General features: G+C 30.9%; 1 protein-coding gene and 1 long non-coding RNA gene across 3 annotated transcripts; one reads left to right on the top strand and one right to left on the bottom strand.

The window, feature by feature from the left end:
* Nucleotides 1-1407: 1407 nt before the first annotated feature.
* LOC103864070 (transcription factor GLABRA 3) lies at nucleotides 1408-11752 on the bottom strand. Of its 2 annotated transcripts, none has more exons than XM_009141834.3 (8): nucleotides 6127-11752; nucleotides 5842-5976; nucleotides 3974-4255; nucleotides 3468-3564; nucleotides 3306-3377; nucleotides 2293-3120; nucleotides 1798-2214; nucleotides 1408-1725 (listed from the first exon to the last, which is right to left on the bottom strand). In XM_009141834.3, coding segments are annotated over exons 1-8 (1905 nt in total). In that variant the 5' UTR covers nucleotides 6129-11752; the 3' UTR covers nucleotides 1408-1653. The 2 variants fall into 2 exon arrangements, with proteins under 2 accessions (XP_009140082.1, XP_009140081.1); XM_009141833.3 differs by having other exon boundaries at nucleotides 6192-11752.
* A 54-nt stretch (nucleotides 11753-11806) lies between these two features.
* LOC117133411 lies at nucleotides 11807-27331 on the top strand. Its single transcript, XR_004457196.1, has 2 exons — nucleotides 11807-26531; nucleotides 26623-27331. It is a non-coding gene; the product is annotated as an uncharacterized LOC117133411 (long non-coding RNA).
* Nucleotides 27332-27384: the final 53 nt, after the last annotated feature.

Raw genomic sequence — 27384 nt, 5'->3', positions numbered from 1 at the left:
AAGTCGCTCGCGTTTTCACGTCCGGAGACACACAACTCGCTCTCGGAGCGACCTCTCGCAGCAACCCAGCGAGGTCGCTCCCGAAGCTTGGAGCGACCTGTCCAGAGCGACAGGGAGAAGTCGCTCGCCATCTTGGTTCCCGGAGACAAGAAATCGCTCTCGGAGCGACCTCTCGCAGCGACCCAGCGAGGTCGCTCCCGAAGCCTGGAGCGACGAGCCGAGGTCGCTGCGCGTCTCAATTTCACTCGAACTTATGATTTCTCAAGGGCCTTTTGGTCATTTCATTATGCACGTTTTACATTTCTAAAACCTATGTTTTAAACATCTTTTGTAGCCACCAGAGGCAGATTATCTTTTATCTTTTGGATCTATTGAGAAATACACAAGAACTCTCTTGAGAAGTCCATCTCTTGGATTTTGATTTGTTATGTTCTTGTGTTCTTGTTGATTTCTTATCTATTTCTCTACATGGTTAATCTGAAATCCAATATGGGTTTAAGAGGAATCATGGAGATTAGTGAGTAATCACCTTTTGAATTCATGGGTTAGGGAGATTAAGGGTGATTAGGTTAGAGCTAGGATGTTTTAGTGTAGATCATTCATATTTCCTTGCTAGTAGAGTAATCATAATGCATCTTCTGAGCTGGCCACTCAGTTGTTGATCCTTAGGCATTTCTCACCCGAAAGGTGTTCGATGAAATGTCCGAGACAACTCTCCTAGGCTTTTAGTATACTTTGCCAAAGACATTTGTTGTTAAAGGTGCTAAGATAGCTAATAGACTTGTTAGTAATGATTGCTTTCATATTATTCAACCAAAGACATTTGATGTTTGAGATGTGTTAGCAAATGAGCATTCATCTAGACATAGAGCTTGCTTAGAATTGTGTCTAGGCTTAAGGTTGATAGTTTGATTGATCATTTGCCATCCTTAGTTCGATACTTGATCACCCAAGGTCTAATCCCTATGCCCATGAGTTCTCTTTTCCCTTAGTCAAGAAAGTATCATTTAGTTATTCCTTTTAATTAGTCATAGTTTTAAAACCCATCTAAATCATTGGTTGCACTTAGATTAAGTGAGTACTTGCATTCTCAGTGCTTTGATATCCCTCAGAACTGGTTCGACAATCTTCTATACTACAACATTTGTCTTATGAGCCTTGAAAACTCCTAACATCAATAATCTTTAAATTCCATCCAAATTCTTGGTATTAGAAATGTTAAGCGGTCCAACCCGCGTCCAAATACCCAACCCGCAGCAGGTTCACTTTTATTTTGGTCGTGCGGGTCAGCCCACCACAAGTTGCGGTTTGTATATGTATGTCCAGACCCGCTTCGCTAGTGGACTACTTGGACATAATCCGCGGGTTGCGGTCTACCTTGACATCTCTAGGTGTGAGCCAATAGAGAGTCACAAGATGATTTCCATCGTGTTATTAGAGCAAAACAAATATTCTTAAAACAATCTACCTTCAAAGAAAATTTCAAGTTCCCTTTTTAGTTCTTCGCCTACGTTAACCAGCAACAAAAAGAAGAAATAAAATATTTGTCTTTTTTTTGGGGTTTACATGAATTCCTAAAACTAGAAGAATGCCAAAGATTACAAAAACCTAAGCGGGAAAATATTTTGCTAATACTTTTAAGCTAAAATGTCTTCAACATATCCATGCAACCTTTTGAAGTGCCTCTTTGATCATTCCTGGTGTGGCAATTTTTGAGCCCTTGTGCTGAAACCAACATTTCACAATATGTCAACATTAACAAAATCCAGGTTTAAGTAAGAAGGTTACAAATTGTACCTTGCAACTGACGGTTAAGCAGAGTAAACCGTCTCCGGTCGAGGATTGTACCGAATGCGAATCCAAGTGGAGATTACTAATCACATCCATTATCTCAAGCAAAACGCCTTCTCTCCAAACACATCTCAGCTCAATTACCACCTCGTTTCCAAACGACCTGATCCTTAAATTATCGGTTAAACCGGTTTCTGCTGGTTCGGCTTCTCCGACATGGGTTCTTTTCACGTAGCCGATTTCATTGTTTGTGCAATTAGCTGATGTTCTTTCGCCTGCATCATAAGGTTTCTTCCTCTTCGCTGCTATTGTCCCACGAGTTTCTGTATCGGTTGATTCTCTGCATGATTCTAGTTCTTGAACCCGTCTCTCTAGTTCTTGAAGATACTCAATTGTATCATCAAGAATTGATACTTTATCGCTCTATTGAAATAACCAAAAATAAGTTAAAACTCATTATATAATATGGATATACAATTTTGAAATTTAAGTTATATATACCTTATTGACTGAAGGAATGATTGATCTCAAGATCAAGAACCGTTCATTCAGTTTCTCCCGCCGTTTCTTCTCTGAAACCGCGTGGTTCGCGGTTTCATCCCCAGCCACTGGTGAATCCAGCATCAGCTTCTCTTTCTGGTGCACTCGTGGAACCTCGAAAATAATCTTCTTCAACATTCCTTGTGATGGTGCTACGATTGATGCGGTTCCAGATGATGATGGTGATGGTTTCTTCCACCTTGTGAAGCTTGACCGCTTATCGCAGTTTCCGAACTGTGGTCCGAGGATTAGCTGGTGACTCGTCTTGAAAATTGTGGAGATAACACTTTGGTAATGAACATCATCGTTTCTTGGATCAAAAGATAGCATCTTCACATTTTTCTGTTGCTCTTGGAGATGCCCTAACCTTTGAATCCTACCCTTTCTTGCGCCGCAAGAAACTCGTCTAGCCCCTGCTTCAGCAAACGTTTGAGAGACGCAATCGCTGGAATTTAGCGATTGGTGAACGCAGTTGCTGAGTTCATCGTCCATGTGCTGCCAACTTTGTACTTGAGAGTTGATTCCTTCGGCCATGAACGAATCATGATCTTCCGCTAGTTGATCGTGTTCGGGATCGAAACCGTTGGTGGTTCTGGTCGGGGAAGTTGCTTGAAAAGGCCGAGTGCCAAACATAGGAGCATAGATCTCGTCTCCTAGGATGTGTTGCGGATCGAGGACGTTGTCTATGTGATAATCTGATGATATTGGTTGTAATATTGAAGCGTTTGAATCAGGAGCTTCGAGGAATGATTTCTTCACGCATTGTATTACGTTCATATCCTCTGCAATCTATGAAACACAAACAAGAATATTCTTACAATTTTGGTATTAACAATTAGATAAACTTTACACATTGTTTGTATTAGCATTAGTTGGTAATAAGAGTTACAATTTTTGTATTAACAATTTTTGTATTCATTCTGAAAATTCTAAAGCAAAACAAATTGATTAATTCAGAAATGTGGCTTACGTACGTGTTCTGTGGTACCGATCTCAACGACTCCTCCAAGAAACGGGAAGCAAATTACTGTATTAACGGAAGCGCTCTAAACGCACAAAAGGATAAACGATCGACTTTAGCGTTTTGAATCGCAAAAAATAAAGGGTTAGATAGCAACTACAATACTAGAACTTACTTTAGCGAGGAGAGAACGGCTAAAAACTTTACTATCAGCAGTACCAGCATTGCATAGCCATATCGGTTCACCGTTTGCAAACGTCCGTCCAGGCATTCTGTAAAAAAAAAAAAATTAATGTGAAATGAGACTATGTTTTACCAAACGGTTCTATGATAGTTGAAGTAAAATATATATATATATATATATATATATATATATATATATATATATATTTATATAAAAATATATTTAATTAATTATATATATATTATTAAACTACAACGAATTCAAACCATAATTATTTTTAACTTACACTAAACCAAACTAAAATGGAAATCTTATTCTATTTCAGATTCAGACCACATCTTGCCCGAGCGAGATAACATAATCTAATGTCCAGACCCTACATGTAATAAAAGCGTATTTTGTCTTTTTATATGAAACTGGCAAAAAGATCAATCTGAACTGGACATGACGCACCAAATAATAAATGTCAATGTTGATTTTGGGGAAGACGGAATTACCCTTCACCGATTTTGAAGACGAAAGACATACAAACCAAGTAGTACCACTCCGTGTCGGCGAGATCTTCCGGCGAGAGTGCAGCGGCGGAAGCTCGTCTACTGACCTGAGATCCCACGGCGGTTCCAGTGGAAGAAGATTCAGCGATGGAGAGAGACTCAAAAAGCTCTCTAAGCTGCTCGCTCCTCCTTAAACCAAGCTGATCAGCTTTGATCTCCGAAGCTTGAATCGTCTTCCTCGTTTTGATATCTCCGTTATAATATCCATCTCCCCATTCTAACACTCTTTGGTTTTAACACAAAATTCAATCGAATCAGGGAAAACATTTTATCTGGAAAAAATCAAGAACTTCAAGAAGAAGAAGAAGAAAATAAAACTAAGAAACTATTAGAGATATGTTGGGCCGGAAGATATGTATCTTACGGACCAAGTCTGTGAAGCCTGTGAAACCCATGAAGACCCTCAAGAATAAAAGGAAAGACTTGAAGAACAAGTTACTCTCAAGATATTCTAGCATATTTACATTAAGTGTTTAGGAAAGTTAGCATTATCTAGTGTTAACATTATATTAATGTTACTACTATATATATGCATATTGTATTCTCTTATTAAACACAACACAATAATATATCTATTCTATTATAATTTACATGGTATCAGAGCATTCGATTCTTAGGGATCAAAATTAAGCTTCCGCGTTATAAGTTTTAAACTTCGAAGATGCTTATCATCGGTGGTGTTGATGATGGCAAAGAAGGTGGTGACGACGATCCAGATGAAGACGTCAACGTCAAGTTCTCTCATTAGGGATACTTCTTAATAATAAGTATCAGGGTTTTGTTAAGTATGTTATTTAAGTCAAAGGATTTATTATTATTATTTTTTTTTTTTCTATTTTGGTGAATGCTTGAGAATTATTGAGGGTTAAGGTTTGTAGTTTCACATGGGTTATTTTCTATCTGAGATTTTTCTATAGTTTAGAATTTCTCAAGAGTTGTTTTCTCATAGTTTGGGATTTATTGGTTATAGTTTAACCATTACGGGGGAGTTCTAGTTGAACGCTCAAATTCTTAGGTCAGTTTTTTTTAGTCCGTGTTATGGACTGTCCAAGTCAAGGATAATTGTTTATGGAGTTGCAGTTGCGCCCACGAGATGTATTCTCATTGTCAAGACCGAAGAAGAGCTGAAGATTTCATCCCTCCTTGTCTAAGTTGAAGTTTATTCTCGAAGGAATCTACTGATTTGTTTTCCTCGACATAGTGTCCACGACATACGTGGTCTGCTTTGTGATTGCAGATTTGCGTGTTGCATCCCACGTTTGTCGTGCGGGGGAGTATTAGAGATATGTTGGGCCGGAAGATATGTATCTTACGGACCAAGTCTGTGAAGCCTGTGAAACCCATGAAGACCCTCAAGAATAAAAGGAAAGACTTGAAGAACAAGTTACTCTCAAGATATTCTAGCATATTTACATTAAGTGTTTAGGAAAGTTAGCATTATCTAGTGTTAACATTATATTAATGTTACTACTATATATATGCATATTGTATTCTCTTATTAAACACAACACAATAATATATCTATTCTATTATAATTTACAGAAACTTTGTCTTCTTGAGTTGAAGAACATCACTAATGAAACTTAGAAGACGAAAAACAAGATTTGGAGTAAAACCCATAACGTTGTTAATATGACTTTTCTATTTAAATCAGTAATCTTTTCGTAAGATTTTAGCTTTCAAAGTTTTTGGTGATATTCATGATAGAACCAAAAGCACTTCTAGCTTCCTACAACAAGCTTAAGCAATGAAAATTCATAGTTAAAAGCTAACAAAACTGATTAGTTTGAAGGACTATGTATGAAACTTACCCAGGCTGAGAAGCAGAGACAGACCAAAAGATCGCATAACTCCATTGAATACTTCGAATTGAAACTGCAAGCTGTTTTTTCAGATTCTCAGGAACAGATGTTCTGTTTTGTCCCGTAACCATTGTTTCTTCATCCCTACATCACCGGTGAAACAAAATATGATACACAAGAGGGAGAAGAAAACAAAGAGTGTTTTTGTCCTGATTTAGACAAAATATGATAATTTGTTAATTTATAGCCAAAAATAAGAGAAAAAAAAACAAGAAAAAGCCTAACAAGCTTTACATGATTTTATGAAGTATTAGAGATGAAACATATTGGATTACAAGGTTTTCGAGTTTGTCACTTACATGAAATGGTTTCGGTTTCCGCCGGCAAAAGACAAATAAACACAGAAGTGTTTGTGTTTTTATATCACTTTACTTTTTTTTTTTTTTTTAATATTGTTATTATAAATACTAGTTTGTTGTTGTGTAAAACTTGTGAGACTATTACCGTCTAAGAATCTATAATTTTAATCGTCCTAGGTAGTTACCCGCGATTTCGCAGATATAAATATTTTATGAAATTTATATTTTATAATTTTATAATTTTATAATTTTAAATAAAAATCATAACTATTATAAATAATTTTTTATTTTAAATAGTTTGAAAATCAGAAGTTTTGGTTTTGTATAATCTTTTTAAAATTTTGAATAATTTTGGTATAAAATCAGAGAGCCCACGAGAGTAACTGTTAAAAATAATTTTTTTATTTTAAATATTCTGTTTATATTTTTCTGTTTTTAAATATACAAATAATTAAATCATTTCTGAAAGTAATAACTCAACTATACAATCAACATTTATCACTGAAAAATAACTGAATGTTCTTAAAATTGTATATGTGACTGTTTTTGCATTCATAAGAGACATTTTAGAAAAACAATATATATATATATAGAGTATAACAAAATATTATTAGGTTTAGGTTAATTAGTTTTCTGTTATCTATAATTTATTGTATTCAATATTAATATAAATATTTTAAAATTGTTTATATAATTATCTCTATCATACCATACGTATTTATATGTGTATTTTAAATTTATATAATGTAATATATGATATTTAATTGTATTTTTCTGTTTTTAAATATACAAATACTTTTATCATTTTTAAAGTAATAATTCAACAATACAATCAACATTTGTCACTGAAAAATGACTGAATAGTTTTAAAATTGTATATTGACTGTTTTGCATTTATATGACACATTTTAGAAAAACAATATATATAGTGAGTATAACAAAATATTATTAGGTTTAGGTTAATTAGTTTTCTGTAATCTATAATTTATTGTTTCCACTATTAATATAAATATGTTAAAATCGTTTATATAATTATTTCTATCATACCGTATGTATTTTTATGTGCATTTTAAATTTATATAATGTAATCTATGCTATTTAATTGTATTTTTTCTGTTTTTAAATATATAAATACTTTAATCATTTTTAAAGTAATAATTCAACTATACAATCAACATTTGTCACTGAAAAATGACTGAATATTTTTAAAATTGTATATTTGACTGTTTTACATTCATATGACACATTTTCGAAAAACAATATATATAGGGAGTATAACAAAATATCATTAGGTTTAGATTAATTAGTTTTTTGTAATCTATAATTTATTGTATCCACTATTAATATAAATATGTTAAAATCATTTATATAATTATTTCTATCATACCATATGTATTTATATGTGTATTTTAAATTTCTAAATATAATCTATGATATTTAATTACTGTTTTGAAATCCGACCCGGACCCGCGGTTGAACCGGTAAACCGAGTGACTAAGAAAAAATCTAGTTTGGGTTTTGTTAAAAACCCAATATAGAAACCCACAAAAAACCCATAAAACCCGGAACCCGATACTAGTTGAACCAAAAAGTAAATTTTACTTCCTTTTTAGTTTTTAATTATGTTTTTAGATTAGCTTTTATGTTCTAAGTTTCTATTTAAGAAGTTATGTGCTGACAAAAAAAAATTAGCTTTTCCCTTTTCAGTTTTATATTTGTGATTTTTAGATTTTGTTGAAGATTTTACTATGCCACCTCTAAAAAATGAAGTGAACGATGGTAAAGAAAACTAAAATTAATTGATGAGATTTGGTGTTAGTTTATTTCCGTTATTGATAATTTATTACAATGATCTTTTATTTTTGGTTTATTTTGGATTTGAAGTTTCATTTATTATTCACATTATACATTTAAATATTAATGAATTTTATGTCTTGATTTTTTTAGATGTCATAACTCTTATCTTGTCACAAGAAATTTTAAATAGTCTAACTATTTTTTGATATTTTGTATGTCAAATGAAAATAAAAATATAAAACCTAAAGTTAAGTGTTTTATAAATGTTTTTAACCATAAAATATATACATAGCCAAACTATTATTTTATGTTTTAAAAAATATTTAGAAAATATTAAACTTTAATTTCTATATTTTTATTTGCATAGATAATATATTATTATATAATAAAATTAATTCATTTATTAACCCGCGGTTCACCCGCGGTCGATCCAGTAACCCAACGATCCAGTAAGTCGTACGGTTCAGTGTCTAGACCGGGTTTAAAAACATTGTATTTAATTGTTTTTATAAACAAATTATGTTAATTCTTCTATCTTTAAAATTTTTGATTGTTTGTATGGTAATATAGATTAGATTAGGTAGTTCTAGGATTAGTTTTATTTTTAAAACTTTAATTAAATAAATGAAAATTAAAATACTAACAACCAATTAAATTAAGAGAATTAATTCTAAACTTCACTTATGAATGACACTTAAACAAAAGTCACTTAAGTGACTTCTCAATTAATATATAATAGGATGACGTCTTTATTGTGAGAGCAGAGATATCGTTTCCTCAGAATGAAAAATCTAAAAAAAAAAAGAGAATCACAAGGGGATGAAGAAACAAACAGATCTGAACAATTTCGTCGGTTAGATATTGAACTGAAGGAAACCCTTGAACTGGCAGAAACTGAATCATTATTTTGGGTAGAAGCTCAGGCACCATTTTTCAGAATGTTTCACAGAAAAAGAAATGGAGGCGTCATGTTTACCCTCCACCCCGAGAAGATGGTGTTTGACATATGGATTCATGGAAAGCACATGAATTTTTTTTCTAGACAAGGTTAGTATAGTACTTTAAACTTCTTTGATGGTCTGATGGGGTTAAGAAATACAAGAGAAAGTCTATCACCGTTACATTCGGAAATAGAAGCTTTCATTTGGGTCATGGAATGCATGAAGAATCTGCGTCAATATCACGTCGTATTTGCAAACGGATTGTTCTCGATTGGTGAAGATGGTTTTAGCACCGGAAGAATGACCTACTTTTGCAAATTAGTTGGAGGACATCAAACTCCTACGGAAAAGTTTCAATCACTCAGAGATCATTCATATACCACAAACACATAATTTAAAGGTGGACAGTCTTGCACAGAGTGTAAGGAAGCAATAATATTTTATTGTTCATATGGATGGTGAGGTATCGATTTGGTTCACAGAGTCTTACTTGAGTTTGTATTTTGAAGACAAAAAAAACAATTTTGTCAGTTCAAAGCAAGTGTTTGGATTAGCTTAGGCCGTACTTCGCAATCCACTCGTCTCCACTGCCACTAGCAAACCCTTGTTTCAAGCTTAATATGTCGTCTTCAAAATTGACATGCAAACCAAGAAGAAAAATCATAGGATGGCCAGACTGAAGAAACAAACCACCACTACTTCAAGCCTTCGTTCCTCTTCCAAAAACAATCTTACCATTTAAAAATAAAGCTTAAAGCCGTAGGGAATATAGAGAAAGAACTGAAAAAGTCTGAGATATCAAATCCTAACTAGATCCGATTATACAAATTAAGTTCATAAAGTTACAATTTCAGCCAAAGGCCATGCAAATTACCGCTGTCTGTGATCTGATCTTTTAAGACCATTGAAAAACTAAACATCTCGTGAAGAACATAATGAAAGACGAAAAAGTGAAAAAGATAAATCTGGTACTTTTATGGCGCCGTTGTTAACATCAGTTGTCGAAAAATCATATAAACATAAAACCGGTCGTCGAAAAATCATAAAACCGGTCACCGGAAAAATGAAACAATGATTGTTTCAAAAGATAGAAAGTTTTGAGAATGAGAGCCAAAGAACATTATTTGGCTAAAACTAGAGTATATGATTGAGAAAATGATGTTAAAGAAAATACTTTACTTGAATTTAGATTGGATATTTACCATTTAAACTAATTATTTTAAAAAAATCACCTTTCCTTGCTGTCAAATAGTATGCTGTATAATCTATATTGCTATGAGTCTCAACAATAGATTTCACCGAAAAAATAATAATAGTAAAAATTTGAGGAGGAAGAAAAGTTAAGAACAATCTTTACTAAAATTGGGAAACACAAAGAAGGACACGAAATTAATGTTTGGCCTCGAAGAGGTCTCCAATATGGACAGACAATCTTAATTTTACAATCGCATCTTTGAAATCTGCTAATTGTGTAAGTTTTCTTACATGGGTATTTTCTACGATAATTTCCCATCTTTTTAAATTCCCTTGACTGAATTCCCCATACATCTATAATATCTTATGCAATCACCTAAAATAAATAAAAATAATATATATTTAAATTAATATCATTTTCTGACATCTAGAAAGAGAGACGTCAAAACAATAACAAAATCGGTCCCCTACAGAACGAAAGTCTCTCTAAACAATTTTAGTTTGGTGTTAATCAGAGATTTAGGTAATTAATCGGCTTCGTAGATGTTAGTTAAAGTATCTTATATCAAAGTGAAATACGTCTAAGATTATACTTCCTTTGTTTTAAAATAAAATATTTTGGATAACATCACATAAAGTGAAAAAAAATTATTTAAAAAGTATTACTAAAAATAAAAATTCAAAATTATTCAAAAAATTACAAAATAAATTATAACATATTCAAATATCAATATTTTGGATAACACATTTTAAACCATTTTACATTTTGGCACAGATGAAGCATGATTTTTTCGTATGTGAGACAAATTTATATTAATATCTTTTTAGGGTAACTTAAAATTTTTTGTGACAGGTAAAATAGCATGAGAATACAAGATATGATTTTTTGTTTTTCTACTAAGATGATAGTAACTTTTTATCAAATTTTTAGACCGGATCGTCTTGGAAAATATATATTTTTGAATCTGCACGAAATGGTTAGGAGCCTTTAGAAAAAAAGGACGAGGATTTTCTTTCTGATAACTCTTTGATGCATGAATTAAATATCAATCTAACTCTTTGGATATTTAGAAAGTGTGTATAGTTTTAAAGGAGAATTTCAATTTGTTAAAGTAATTTTTTTTGTCTTTGTAGATCATAATTTCTCTGTTGTAAAGTGTTTACCCAACTAAACAGTGATAGTTTTTGGACTGTAAAAATATTTTAGCACAAATCATAAATCTCCTACTGATCCTTCGTTTACTTGGGTTCGAGTCTTACCATAAATGACCCGTTCGGTTTTGGATCGGGTATTTCGAATTTTCGGGTATTTCGGTATAGAGGTATATAACCCGTTCGGGTATTTATGTACTTCGGGTCGGGTTCGGGTATTTTTTGTTTGGGTTCGATTATTTCGGATCGAGTTCGGATATTTAGATTTTGAAATAAAAATTTAATTTTTCATTTCTCAAATTTTTGTATTTTTAAAAATATAACTTTCACTTAACTATTTTTTTATTTTTCATAGATTGAATGATTAATAGATTTGGACATAACATTTTGAAACTGAAAAAGACATTAATTTGGTTATTATTTTTAAATTTTGGATGTAACTTTTTGTTAATTCTTGAAATAAAAAGTTTGACATGCATTTTAAGTGAGTAGCAAATTATTTTCTCCGTAATTCTATGTATATCATATGAACTTAAAGTATGTGTAGTATCAATATAAATATTTTATATAAAATGAGATATGTTAACTAGAAATATATAGTTAATTATACATATGTTTAGTTATCTTCGGATATCCATTCGGGTTTGGATATTACTCGTTCGGTTTTGGATATCCAATCTCTCCTAATTCAATACCCGTTCGGATATTTTGCTACTTCGGTTCGGATTTCGGTTCGGGTTTTTTGGATCGGGCTCGGGTACGGCTTCAGATATCGGGTAAGGTGTCCACCCCTAACTGATTCTAAGACGATGTAAACAGATTCATATAGAATCTGCAAACAAAAATGGTAGCTTTACATCCATACGTACAATGAACGACAATTGCCTAAGAAGATTTATTATTAAAAAATTCTTAATTTTTTATAAAATTTGAGGTTCCATGTTTTTTGTTCACAGATTCTTAAAATAAAATTAAAATCAATTATTATTGGTTTGATAATTTTTCAAATTTATTATTATTGGTTTGAGATCCAAATTTCTTGTAATTAAAATTTTATTAATGATGTTGATTTCCTAATTCTAAATGATTTTTTTTTTGTTATTGAGATATGAAGACTACATTTTCAAACTTTGTATATTTATGAAATTTTAAAATCTTTGTAATAAAAACGTTTTAAGTAACAAAATAACTACTGTCAACAAAAAGTTACTGCCACTTCAATTCAAATTTTATGTCCAAAATATTTAAATTATGTAACAGATTTTTCAATGTATAATTATATTTTTTCACTATTCATATTTTAATGACTAAATAAAAATTTAAAATAACATTTATATTCTTATACAAACAGAAATAACATTTAATATTAGAAAAAATTATTTTTGGAAACGTTCTTAAAACTATATATATTTATTTTATAAAAAACAACTAGGATAAAATATGCTCCTTAAACGCGATGAGATTTGCGTATACAAATTATTTTTATATATTATTACTTGTTTTGCGATTGTATATATTATAAAACTATATATATATATATATATATATATATATATATTTCATATGGCTATTCATTAAATGAGGCTTTTTAATCATATAGGTTTATAATTATTTGTACCTTTTTATAACAAATTTTTTAAACAATTGATAACAAAATTTAATGGTGTTCTATTCTCCCATATCGATATCGATCAGACATACAGGTAGTCTTTGAAGAATCGTCTTGTCTGATCAGAACTTTGTGTAATAATATGGCGAGGTGACAAAAAATACAAAATTGTTTATGAGACTTTTAATAGTTTCAGTAATATATAATTGTTTCTAAAAGTGAAAATTTTTAAATTAAAATATTTATATATGGTATATACTTTAACTTAATGATATTAATATATATAAATATATATACTATGAATATAGATTAATTTATATTGTTTACGATCATTTATATTTTTTATAGAAAAATATTTAAACCATTGATCATACAAATTTAATGTGAGACTTTCAACAGTGTTAGTAATTTATATTCATTTTAAAAAATTAAAATATAACATATAAGAAAAATTAAACTTTATTATATGATTATTTAATTTTTTTTAATAATATTAAATTTAAAAAATGATAGAAGATACACAATTCATTATCAAATTTTATTGTTCAAAATCATTGATTATCATTTAGGTAACTCTTTAGCGTTTACTTAAGAAAATAAAAAAATATTTTTTGTACATTAATATTTAATTTTATAGTTAGTTTAACAAACAAATATGTTATATGTTTAGATGAATTAATCTTTTGTTAAAAAATTCTAAGAATTATTATAGTGATAATACATGATGTATCTCAAATATTGTAATGTTTCTGAAATAATACATAAGAAATGATAGAAATAAATTAATATAAATTTATGAAAATCTATAGCATTTTTTTATATATCCTATCGATAATCGAGGCAGCCTCTTGGTAAACGCATTTAGTGCTAAATAGTGAATTGATTACAGAGTGACTGATCGATTGTGGAATGCTTTCCGACTAATTTAAATCTATACCATTCTATAAATATATAACAACTTTTTTATAAATCAAAATACATATTTACAGAATGTGCGTAACTTTTAAAAATTTATAAATCAATCTTCCAATAACAAAATTTATTTATAAATTTATTTTTGAGGCCCCGCATGTTTATATTTGTCTTTCCTCCACTGTCTTCATCAGCCCTTTGTCTCTGTGTTTTCACATCCAGAATTCTTAGATTTCATTATCTGAATAGAAGGTGGGGCTCTTCTGACGTGCCGCATAGCTAGTCGTAAGTGTTGTTGGCCTCGCTTCTTTGGTCCACATGTCTCTTGTGGGTTGACTCACTCAAAATTAATTTCAACAAGAAAATCAGATAGGCCATCTACATCTATACTGTCCATTTGATTTGATGATTTTAATGTTATGAACAAGGTCATTTAAATCATTTTGTTTTTAGAAAATGAGATTCAATGCTATGCATCTGACAATGGAAACATAGCACTATAACAGTAAGTCAGTTATGTGTTTATTACCTAGTCTCTTTTATATCGTACTAGATTCGGTATCCGCGCTTCGCGCGGATTATATGTTTAACAAAAGTCCAGTTCAATTAAAATTGGGAGTTTTGAAGTTTCTGAAAGGGTAAGTTATATTTTGTTTATTTTATAATGCGAAGACGTTGGAAGCGGTGATCATTTTTTTTTAAAAAAACAACAGTAAGTTTGAATAATAAATTGTTTTAAGGAATTCAATATTCGTAAGAGAAAATAGTATTTGAGTGTGCCTATTTAATTGACGTAGGAAGCGGTAACGTAAATTTTTTAAAAGTTGGCTGGTGTCGTTTGCTATGAGGCTTAGGATAGCAGTTTATTCCTCTTTTGGAAGCGTTGTATGATACTAATATCGTTGTCAAAGTAGAAGCACGATCCATGTGTGGTTGTGAGTGATAGTTGTCCTGAAAAAGTCAAATATTTGTAAGCATTTATTTTGACATAAACTTTATGTTTAGTTTATTACCTTCATGTAACCGTGGAATGATACTTGTGATGATTACAATTTGTTTTTTCCTGGTATATATGTGATTTAACTCCCTGAAATTAGACGCCTCCTTGTCCCATAAAGTTAGACGTACCAATTTCAATCTACAAATAATTATTGTATTATATTTTGTTTAGTTGTAAACCAATTGTTATTTAATAAAAAGTTAGTACCTGTCTAAACGCAATCCAATGATGATTTTTGAATCTGTGTAGTGGTTATATAAATCACTTTCTTGGATGAAGCATATGCGGCCAACAACATCTGTAGGAATAATTTGGTTTCAGGGACAAAAATGTAGTATTTATTTGTATGTGAGAGAGTTATTGGTTTTTTTTTACTTGGGAGGAAGTTGGTTGCATTTGCTAAGCTGATCAACTGGTGGTAGTGTTGGGGCCGGAATATGTATGAAGGGATCGGTGGAATGTTTTCTTGAATCAGTGTAGTAATTTTTGTCTCATTGATATTGATTATGTATGGTTGAACGGTAAGCATGTACTGTTGGTTATTGAGAAGAAGATTAAAATATCTAATGTGATAAATTTTCCCTTCCTCGAAGCGTTGGTAGATTGTGTCAGACGTAGAAATAGACACCCTCCCTTCCATTATTTGTTCATGTTTAGTGGTTAAAAGCCATCATTTGAAATGTAGTTGGAATAATTAAAAGTAAGTATTTTTAAGACAAACCTGGATGTCAAGACAAATAAAAGTTGTTCCTAGGAAAGCATTTTTATTTTTGTGATTTTTGATGAGCCACATCCTAATGATCCTAACGATTATTGGATGCGGTCCGAGGGTGTCGCCCCAATTGTTTTGATCTTCTGCTGCATGTTATGCACAGATAAGAATGAGAATTATTTTGTATTGCCCATTTTTTATTAATTTCATATTTCTTTTGAAGTGAACATAGTTATGGTTTGTTTGTTTTTTTTTAAATTATTGACATGGTTATTTAAAAATTAAAGTAGGCCGGCCCATAATTATTTGAATGAGGTCAAAGCATGAGTAATTGGAACTGGTAGTTGTAAATTTGTTGGGTGGGTTTGATAGTAGAATTTAGGTTTTTTTTAGAAATTTATAGTGACTGTGTGTAAAATGAGGGGGTTGTGTTATCTTGGGCGGACAATTTTAAGATGAAAGGAAACTTAGCCGGTTCACACATTGTTAAAGAAAACAGCAGAAATAATAAATTGTCTAAAAAAAATAGAAAATTCAAAAGAAAATAGTTTGACAGTTGATATAAGTAATTGTCCGAAGGAAATAGTTTTACCAAGACGGCGATTTGGGTTAATGGGCTGGGCTGCGAGATTTTTCTTTACTTGGCCCACCGGCAAATCGTAGACAAACCGAGATTTTTGTAAGCGACAACGAAGCCCAAATCTTTTATTGCAATTTTAATTTGAAGTTCAATCCGCTAGTGACATGGCAGTTTGATAAGTGGAGATTATTTTGCCCATGTGGCACCTTTAGAAAAGCTAGGATTTAGCTCCTTTTATATAGTAGGATTACGAACTGTTATTAAAATGCATAATGAATAAAATATATTCATAAAGATATGATTGGGGGTACAAGTAACTCGAAACCAGAATAAAAAGAAGAAATATATGTAGACATATATAGAAATCAGAGGGATATGAAAATATTAGTATGATAAAGATAAATAGATAAAAAAAACTCTACGTGCGAAAAATAAAAAAATTGCAATATTACAATGATGAGAGCTTATCATAAAGTGAGAGTTATGAAGGTATATTAGTGCTACTAATCCTATGAATCTCACAATGAATTAAAAATATAATTGAAGATGAACTACAAAGAATCTTTAAGTCATGTAAATCTGATATTCAATACAAAATTTACCTGTATTAATCGAGAAAATTCTCAGTAAAGTTGTGAACATGATGCGCATTGTCAAACCTTGGCACATTTGTTTTTTTTTAATGTCTTCTGCAGTTACAAATTTATTTAAAGTGATCAATGAATGTTTTCAATCCAATCTGAAAATTAAAACACATTTTTCGAACATTGATGATCACATGAATTTGGAGGAAAAACAAGTATACTCTCTTGACCGTGTATGCACCAAAAATTGTCTAGGTCCATAACTCCATATGGATTTATCAAGGACGTTTCTTAAATATATGTGCTCATTATACAGGCTGCTTCATTCGGAGGAAACATGAATGATGCTCTCGATACGCTTGCATATAAATAAAATCTGATACCTTAATTAAGCTCGATATCAAACACACAACAAAGTTCTCGACCATCAATATACGACGCTAAGCGTAAGATCGATGGACGACAATATTCTTGCCAATAATGTGAGTTCATAAGTTACAAAAATAAAAAAAAATAAAAAAAATAATGGGAGTTCATTATATATCTTTTCTTTAATAAACGGATGAAAAGATATAGAGAACGATTATTCTAGTCATGATATCAATAATGTGAGTTCATTACGATACGCCAAGCTTGTTAGGTAAAGAAACGCTTGATAAATTACTTAATTATATCTCACATATCCAACTCTATTTGCTTTTGATTTACATATCTTTTCTTTAATAACCGGGAGGTGATCCGGGCAAATCCCCACAGGCCGGACACAGTGGTTGGTGATACTGATTCATGACGTAAATACGCTCTCCCAAGAGGAATCGAACTAGAAGCACAGTAACACCAGCTCTAAGCGCTAAACCTCTATCCTAACGCACTGTGGTGCTTTCTGCTTAATTTCTACTTTTGATTTACATATCTTATTCCATGGTTGCTCAAAAAAAAAAATCTTCTTCCGTGAAATCATATGTATCTTCTTCTTTCTTGCATACACATTCCATAAAAAGGAAAATATCCCTTGCAATTTATACTGTGATATTTTGTTAACTGAAAAACGATAATGTATAAAGTGCTAGAACCACAGCGCTGTAGAACTTTCTTTCCCTTGAGGGAAAGCGTTTACTTAGCAGAAGAATGTTAACTAACGAAATTTGAGTTAGCTTTGATAACATTTGTGGAAAGTTATATACATATATATAAATAATCTTGTTCTCGCATAAATTATTCGAGTGCGAATTTAGTGTTGAAATATAATCATGCGGTAACACAGTTTGGTTATTTATGAATTAATCATCTCTAACGTTGTAATACATTTGGGAAAACATACTAAACTAATTTCTTGATTGTTTATAGACTTTATATCAGATTTTGGTGTCAAGGGATATATTCAATTAAAAGTTTCAGGTAATTTATATTGAATGACATATATTCAAACATGAAAAAGTCAATATTACTGACCTTGTTATTTAATAAACTATTTTACAATTCATTGTTTTTTGAAAAAAATTAAGTTGTGAATTTTAAGATTCTTCTAGTCCTTTTAGAATGTTTGGTATAATTTCCTAGTTGAAAAAATAAATATTCAATCTCATAGTTTCTAAAAAGATTTAACTAATGCAAAGATTTTGAATAGTTTTTAGATTTGTGTCTTTTACATTTTATTGTTAGTTGAAATTAACATATAAAAGGATTTATAATAATAATAAATGATAAAATATTTATTCTGAAATTGTAAATATAAAATACTACCACCACATATAAATGCAAAGAGATTATATAAAAATGCTATTAAAAGTTTTTATTTTATAAAAATATTTCAAATTTAATATTTAAAACACCAATATATGCTATTGTATAAGAAATTAAATACTATAAATAAATTAAATCAAACCACATTTTTGATGAATTATTTTTGAAAAACAATTTTCTAACAAAATGTTTCTATTTTTATTTATTTTATGTATAAATATTTTTTAAAAATTTAATTACAGTGATATTATAAAATAAATTTTTATTTTTAAATATTATTTTTTATAATTTATAATTTATAACTTTGTTCTTATATAAAATGATATTTTTCAAATAAAAAACTCGTTGATAGAATTGTATAGAACTGAAATAAATTAACAATGGAAAATAAAGGTAATTTTGCTGAAAAAACTAACAAAAATGATTTTTAGTTATTCTTTAGAAATTAGCATTTTTGAAAAACTACTTTAACTAGATTATAAATAGTCTAATTATTCAAAACTTGACTGGCTAAAATAATCTAAAAAACAAACCTGTTACAAAATCTGCAAAACAAATCTAACCTTAATTCATAATAAATTTTCAACTTACTTAAATCATATAAAAACTTGTAAAAAAATCACTTGAAATGCTAGATTGAATACACACTCCTTAAAAAAATAAAATAAAATAATGTCATTCATGTTTCAGATTTTAAGTTAGTTTTTATTTAAATCACTTTGTATCCCCATCCAAAGGTTTTACAAATAGATTCTCTAAGATTTAGGAAACGTGGGTTTTCCAATTTTGATCAATTTATGAACAAAAACCAGCTTTTGTAATTTTTTAGTTAACAATAGTTTTTAGTAGAAATTTCTACATACTCATTAAAATAAAATTATTTTCATATAATAACAAAACTCTCATAAACATTTTCTACAAAGGATATCATTTCATTAATAATGTGAAATAATTGAAAATTGTTTTAATTGTATATAATAATTAGGTATTTTATCAAATATTTATTTATAAATAAATTATAATATTAATATTTTTTGGAAACATATAAAATTAAAAAAATAATTCATATTATTATAATCTATTATATTAATTTGAGAATAAACAAATTACTCTTCAAGTCTCAAAATTTAAATATAAACAACTAAGCATTTAAAAAAATAAAAAAAAACAGAAACTAAACCCCTGAAATCCAAAAGTAAAAACCAAAAAAGAAAACTAACAACCAAAAAGTAAAACCAAAACCAAAATTTGTGTAAACAATGAAGGCCAATTTTTTTATGACTGGCTTTACAAATGAATTCTTAGTATATATTTATACGTTGGACAAAAGAGGAAAAGATAAGTATATTTACTGGTTGGGAGTTTGTGGTTAAATGGTAAGGAGAATGGTTTGAGATGTCATCACATTTGAGGTTTTCCACATGTCATGTAAAACTAAATCACATTTATCTGATTATCTTACATGGATATGGGTTTAGGATGTCATCACATTTCAGGTTTTCCAGATGTCATGCGAAACTAAGTCACATTTTTCTGGTTACCCTACACGGATATGAGCTACTGCTTTCGGGTCTATTTGAATATCCGGAAGATGGTCTATCCGTGAACTGCATCTCCTACCCGGGAATCTCATACCCGAGAATTAGGTCTATATCTTTAATAGATTCGAATTTAACTTTTTTTTGTTCAAAAAAAAAGTTACTGGTAATACTGTCTTTGTTAGTATAAAAAAAACAAGTAATCAATCCTTTGATAAATGATGCTAAACGAAAAACTAACGAAGCCTTGATATGTGTCTATTTTTCTAAGCACGGTAAGTTGGACAAAACAGAAGAACTTTGTTTTATTGTGAACTTTATTTAAATAAAACTTAATGACATGCATTTGTCCAAATTTCATGTATCAGTATAGGTATCAATCAAATGAAGACTGATAGAGCGCTTCGTAAAAGTTTATATTTTTTGGTTGTTTTATTCTTCTCTAATTACTCAAATTATCTTTTGTTTAATCTAATGTAGAAAATGTAAATTATAGATATATAGAGTATCAAAAGAAAACAATATCGCGGAACGTATAAAAAACAGTCATAGAGATAGGAGATTCGATTGTTAATAAATTTCGATGGCTGTCAAATGGTCCCGTTAATTAGCATTAACTACATTGTCAGCTCAAGCCAATCTCAGTTATTTTTTCACAACACGTTCGATGTAAGTACGGCTACACAACTGTTTTTTTTTTCTTTTAAACAATAACTAAAAACTAAGAATTTAACCTACTAATTCGGACAACCAAATCGGAGGTACATAATCAACATATAACATTGCAGAAAGAGAACTCTTATACCGCATGTAAATTTGTCTGCCATTATACTTTGTGTTTTTGATTTATGCATGATCTTGAATTTCAAGTAGAAAATCTTAATGCGTCAAAATTCTTCTATATGGGTAAAGAAAGTTGGTCATTCTTCAGGTGTTGATACCATTTTCATCAATTGAGAATGGTTTGTCACAAAAACTATTTCAGAGAACTGAAGTTTTTTTTTTAATTTAACAACTGTTGCATATACATTACCTCATTACAAGATTAAGACAAGTATTTTTGATACGTATTTTTAGTATGTTCAGTTATTGCAGGGATATGAATTCTTATATATTTTTGGTTTACTAAATATAAGATTATAATTTTTAAATACATTTGGTTTGCTAACTTTTTAGTTTCAGTATCTTAGAGTTTAAAATATAATTTTTATGTAGAAAATTTTAAGATTTACTTTTTACAAAAGTATAATATGTATGTTGTATTCTCTTAATCAACCATTTAAAATGCTTTTGTATCGAAATGAGATTTCTAACCACGATAAGCTTTTGCATTATGCATATGCATAATTTAATACGTATCACGTATTTTTTTTGTGGCACGTATATTCACGTATATTCATGCATGAAGACAGGCATCATAATAAAGTTCAGAAGATAGTGTCCTAATATGCATGTCATTGTCTCATTTATTTGACTCGTATACGTACAACTTACTTAAAGCGGATCAAAAAGCATATATTATACACATGCTATATATTTATTTTTATTTATATACACTTTTTAGTTATTTATAATCACATGTTTGAGTTAAGATGGTTTTGTTGTGATTTTTTTTGTATAGATGGTTGGATTTTGTGAGTCTCGCGTCACTGGCCTTTGAGATTACTTTTCTTATTAGAATTAAATTCAAATCCATGATATATATTTTAACTATTATTTTTTGCTAATATTTTAATATTTTAACTATTCTTTCTTTAATGCATTTTCACATTTAGAGATATTTATTGGTTGTTGATCGGAATGTACTCCTTTAACTTCTAATAATCAGATGATTATGTGTAGTTTAATATGAGGGATTATATCTTCCAAAAATCACCGTCAGCTTGGTTAACAAAAGTCAAAAACACACAGAAATCACAATCAGTTTACATGAATATATAATTATTTTCTTTCGCATCATAAGCCACGTGCTTGGTGATAAAAGAATTGTGAATTATGATTTCTTTTTATTTGTTTGCCAAAGATTATGATTTCTTATTAATTTGAAAGACTACTCATTAACATATGGTGTAGTTAATGCGAAAGCACATTCTCTTACTTTCTCGACATTAATATTAATCATACTAGTGTTTCATAACACTATTTTACTCCACCACTCTTTTCCACGATCTATGAATGATCAGCTTGGCGCCACGCATGCACAAACAAAACTAAATTAAATTGAAATACAAAATCTCTTAGTAATGAATTTTCATAAATACTAACGGATTTACTGAAAAACAGCTAGTAATAATTTTCCATCTAGTGTAGATGGTGAAATCGATGTAATACTGACAGTGTCTGGACTGAAATTCTGAATATTTTATCTCTCTGCTTACTGCGTATAAAAATTATGATAAATAAGACAATAAAGTTATACAGTCTAAAAGAAACAGTTTCGTGTGTAACAATAATACTTGCACTTCTCCTAGAACAAAGTTTGATTATTTCTGAGATGTGAATATTCGTGCTGATGAGAATATGCCCACTGCATATCGATTCAGGTTCTGGTAAATATAACGAACTAGTAGATGCTGTTATGCACGTATACAGTGCTGTAATTTATCTGGCTGATTTAAAATCTACTAAAAATACTCGATGGGCCTTTAGCGCATATACGTGTAGTTTTATTTACCAGTCACTAGTCCATCGGCATTTAGTATGTGGCTCGACTCTTTTAAGTGCATTTTAATTTTGTTACATTAAAGCATCATGAATTCGGCGATGGAAGGAATCCTTCCTTATTTTCTCGATCAAACATATACCAAAAGCACAAAATAAAATAACGAACAAGTTTACAAGCAGTGCTAAAAGTTATCATTCTATTATGCTATATGTTGATTCAGTATCTTCGAATCGGTATATACGTCAATTTAGTTATAGTTATTATTGTAAAAAAAATTGAAGTGGTGGAATATCATCCACGTCAACAATCATTAATGGAAATTAATACAAATTTTAATAATTGACCATATTTCACAAAGTTATGTAGCAAATTTGAATATTTAAATAGTGAACATTTTCTATGGCATTCTTCAATAAGTTATCTATAAACAGTCGATAAATAATGGATTTTAACAAAAAATAACTAAGTTTATTTTAGTTAAAACTCCCTAAACTAAACTAAGTATTCAACGTAAAACTTTCCAAACTCACTTTATTTAACGAATTAGCCATTCGATCTACAGTGTCGCCGGTTAAACAAATAGGTCATACCAATAAAACATTAGTTTAGGGGTTTTACCCTAAGTAAACTTAATATAGATTTTTTTTGTATTAAAAAAATAAATAAAAAGTTAAAATAAAAAAGTAATATAAGATTCAAATTTACAAAATTAACACTTCAAACAATTTATGTAAATAGCTGAGTTAGATTTGCTTTAAAATTAACACTAGATTCAATATAATTTGATATTCTTTATCAAATTACATGCTTTTTAACACAAATGGAACCCAATATCTTATGTATAAGTATATGAAGGAGGCTTAAACTTATGCTCTCAAAAGTCCAAGACAAATGAATTTAAATGAAATGTCTTAGTGAGAGACAGACAATAAATGAAATTGCAAAGTACCGTAGGTGCATAAGCCACTCAATATACCACCATGAAGACCATAAGAAAAAGATAGTGATTAACCTATAGGTCGATGCGTATGGGCATGAGTCTCATACTTGAATCCTTTATAAGGAGAAGCTTTTATTGGGGGTGAGCGAGCACTCATCGTGCAACTAGGTGTCGTTCTTGTATATTAAGGTTAATCTCTATTTATTATATGCGCTAAGTCTGAATTCATTGGCTTACAAGTTTTTTATCCCATACCGACTCCCCTATTACTCACCTTTGTCTTCCCTTTTCATGTGAGACTGAGAGAGATGTCACAATTTATTAGGAATTCATTCGTTTGGGATTTTAGGAGTATATATTAATCTTCACTCGAATATTTATACATACGACATTGAGTTCGTTGAAATCCATAAAACATATAATTTATGTATAAGTGTGGATTAAAAAAAATCTAATTTATTTATTAATTATGAAGTTCTAATTTTGTAAATTTGAATTATTAAAAATTTACATAATTTTTTAATCTTATTTGAGGTTTTAATGTAAAAATCTCCTCAACTAAGTTAAGTTAGGGTAAAAACTACCAATCTAAAAATTTACCCGTATCACCTAATTATTTTTCTGGTACTGTAGATTGAGGTTCAAATTCAATAAATAAAGTAAATTCAAGGATTTTTATGTTAAATACTTAGTTTAGGGATTTTATCAAAAATAAACTTAGTTAAAAGGGGTTTATTGTTAAAATCCATAAATAACCTATTAAGAAATAAGATTTTTCCTCATTTTTGATAATTTATTTGATAATTTGCTTTAATGGACGCACCAACACATGTTCAACAAAAAATTTATCGATGGGGGAAAAACTTTAAATAAAATCTTTGGCTCAAGCAGTTGCGACATATATGATATCCCTATGTTTCTTGCTCCCACAAAGAATTATTGAAAAAAAAAATGTACGATTTAAAATTTCTGGTAGAGTTCAAAATAGTGTTACACTGGTTTTCATAAGATAAAATTTGCATACCCAAAGATATGACAGGGTTAATCTTTCTAGATCTACATGATTTCTATGTGACTCTTCAGAAGTAATTCAATTTCCCTCATTATTATTAGTATGTGAACCCATAAGAGAAGATACTATAATTGTTTCTCTCTTATAGAAGATGGGAAAATGTAGTCACCATATTTTGGTTGGCGTAGCATCATGGTTGTTGTGGAAGCCTCATTGGTCCAGTGGTTTGACTAAGGATTCATTAATGTTTATACACCAGGAAGTTTGAGTTCTTATCCCTAAAAAGGCGGAATTATGCAAATTAATGGTGAAAAGGCTTACAAAAGATCTGCAGTATGGCGCAATGATCCACACCTAACTGCATCACCTGCATGTGATGCAGTCAGGTGTGGATTCTTATAAGGCATGTAGAATTGTCGGCTAGAGCTTGGAGTGAGCCATGGTTTCTAGATACAACAACTCTCCCCCCCCCCTCCCAACCCCCAAGAGCCTTAAAATGCATAGTTTACAAAGAACTCCAACTCCTTATCCATTCCTTTATTAGGAATGCTACCAAGGAGTGTGATCTTCCCTTTTTACACGAGTATTTCCACCCTGATCATATACCATAGAACCTTCGGTTGAGACCTAGTCGCTCTATATCCTTGGATGGATATGCTTGGAATCACATGAAGTCAAAGATTTACTCAGTTAAATATGGATATGAGCTACCTAGAACATCTAACATTCGACACAACCGAGAATATGTTCTCGATCCGAGTAGTAGAGGCTTACAAAGTCATGTGTGAAAATACGAGCTCAAGGAAAAATGAACATTTAATGTGGCAGGCTCTCTCTGATTGTATGGCGACATCATAAAACTTTTCAGTACCGATAGAAGTTGTCCTAGATGTGGTGGCCCAGTAGAGTCAATTAATTATTTTATTTTTAAATTTCCTATATGTTTGCAAGTTGGAGCTTTATCGGGTTACCCGTCATTTTGGGGTTGCTTCCCGAGTACATTTATGTAACATAACATGGATCTTCTCTTTTGGAAAAGAAAAGAGGTTATTCCACTGGAACCACATTTGACATTTGTTATGGATCATTTAGTACATTTGAAAGGTAATGAACAACAAAAAAATTGATAGAAAAGAAACCTCTCCCGTCAATACTCTATGACTTACTTCTCCTGAAGTATAATGCTAGAGGAAATCAAAATCTAAAAAGGACGAGGAGGAGGATCCCAATAACCCCTAAACAGACTTGTTGAGGTATCCCCCTTGGATACTCCTAATCATGACTTGTCAAATAGCTGCCTTAGATCAATAATGACCTAATTAGTGTGGTTTAGGGTGGAGTCTTAATGATAAAATAGATGCTAAATCATTTGGAATTCATAGTTGCATGCAGTAGAAGCATCTTGGATTTATTTGCTGAGACGGAAGGATTTCTTTGGGCAACATCGTGTGCGAGAGATATCCATATATCATTGATCTGAGTCAGGACTTGCTGCTCATATTTAGTGGATATGAATACATATCCGGTCGACTAGCCGACCTTCACGTCAGAGATATATGTATTTTGTAATATGTAGGATAATTTTGAGAATTTGAGCTTAATCTATATCCATAAGAGCCAAAATGTAACAAAGGATGTTAGAACAAAAGCGTTACATTTTTCTATAAATCAAACATGGCCGGATATAGTTTTTTCTTCAAGATAATCTTTGTACGCACCAACTCCTAGATATACATATTCTCTCTCTTTGGCTAATGTAACAAAATCATGTATCTATCTCTTGGCTGAGCGGTGGCCTTCTCTTTGTCGGTCTCCCCTCCCTTTCCGGTGTTCTTCTTCCCAATACATATGTCCTATAGCTTTTGCCTCTTTCGTTCTTTTTCTTACACCCCCACATATTATTCCCTCTGCTGATTGGCTTCGACATCACTGCTCGGACTGTCAAATCCTTTGGAGTGGTGGTAAGGAAATCATCTGATTATTTGAAGCATAAGGTTTTCTAGGTGAAATTCTGAGACACGGTTTGTAATTTAAGCCCATGTACGGTGTCAGGTCTATGCATATCCGTCGGTAACGAGTCTTCGCTGATTTGTCTATTTCTGATGACGTTTCTCTCTCCGTTCTCGGCTCGGGAGGTTGGATGCTATGAGGTCGAGTCTTCAGATCTATCCCATTGCTCATCTTTGTTGTGAAGTTTTTTAGACATTTTGGCGTTTTTGGGAGTTTTCCTTAGAGGTGGTGGCTTTACTTTACTGACGAGTTCAAACTCTGGTATCGGTGGCAGAGCCAGGTGGATCTATATCACTTAATTAATGTTAGGTTCTCGGGTCTTCCTCTTCGACTCCTCCATCAGTGGTGTACTCGTGGCGTTGTGGGTTTTGATCTCTTTTCCGGTGTTGGAGATTGCCTCTGGCTCTTTGAGATAGTAATGCATGCGAGTTTGGAGATTCTTAAAGTTGTCAACCAAGTTCATTTTATTTTGGTGGCAGTAAGTTTAGGCTTTAACCGTCATTGAAGGCTTGTGGGTCCTTGGGCTCCGTTTTTCTGTGGTTGGATTTTTTTCTATGTTCGGTGATGTGGCGGGGTTGGCCTCTTCCTCTAGTTCGAACAAAAGCGTCACTAAAGTTTTGGTTGTTGTGGTGTCTTCCGTTTAGAGAATATTTGTTATGTGTTGTTGATAGTCAGATTCTTTCCCTCTAATGTACGTAGATACATTATCGTTGGATTGTAATAGCTATTTTTAAGCGAGTTTAGAGCATGATTAACCCTATAACCCCATTTGAGTTTCTTAATGATTATTTAAATAATTAATTG

Source organism: Brassica rapa, chromosome A04 (genome assembly GCF_000309985.2).
Source record: "Brassica rapa cultivar Chiifu-401-42 chromosome A04, CAAS_Brap_v3.01, whole genome shotgun sequence".
Taxonomy (NCBI): Eukaryota; Viridiplantae; Streptophyta; class Magnoliopsida; order Brassicales; family Brassicaceae; genus Brassica; species Brassica rapa.
This window is presented reverse-complemented; position numbering and strand designations above follow the sequence as displayed.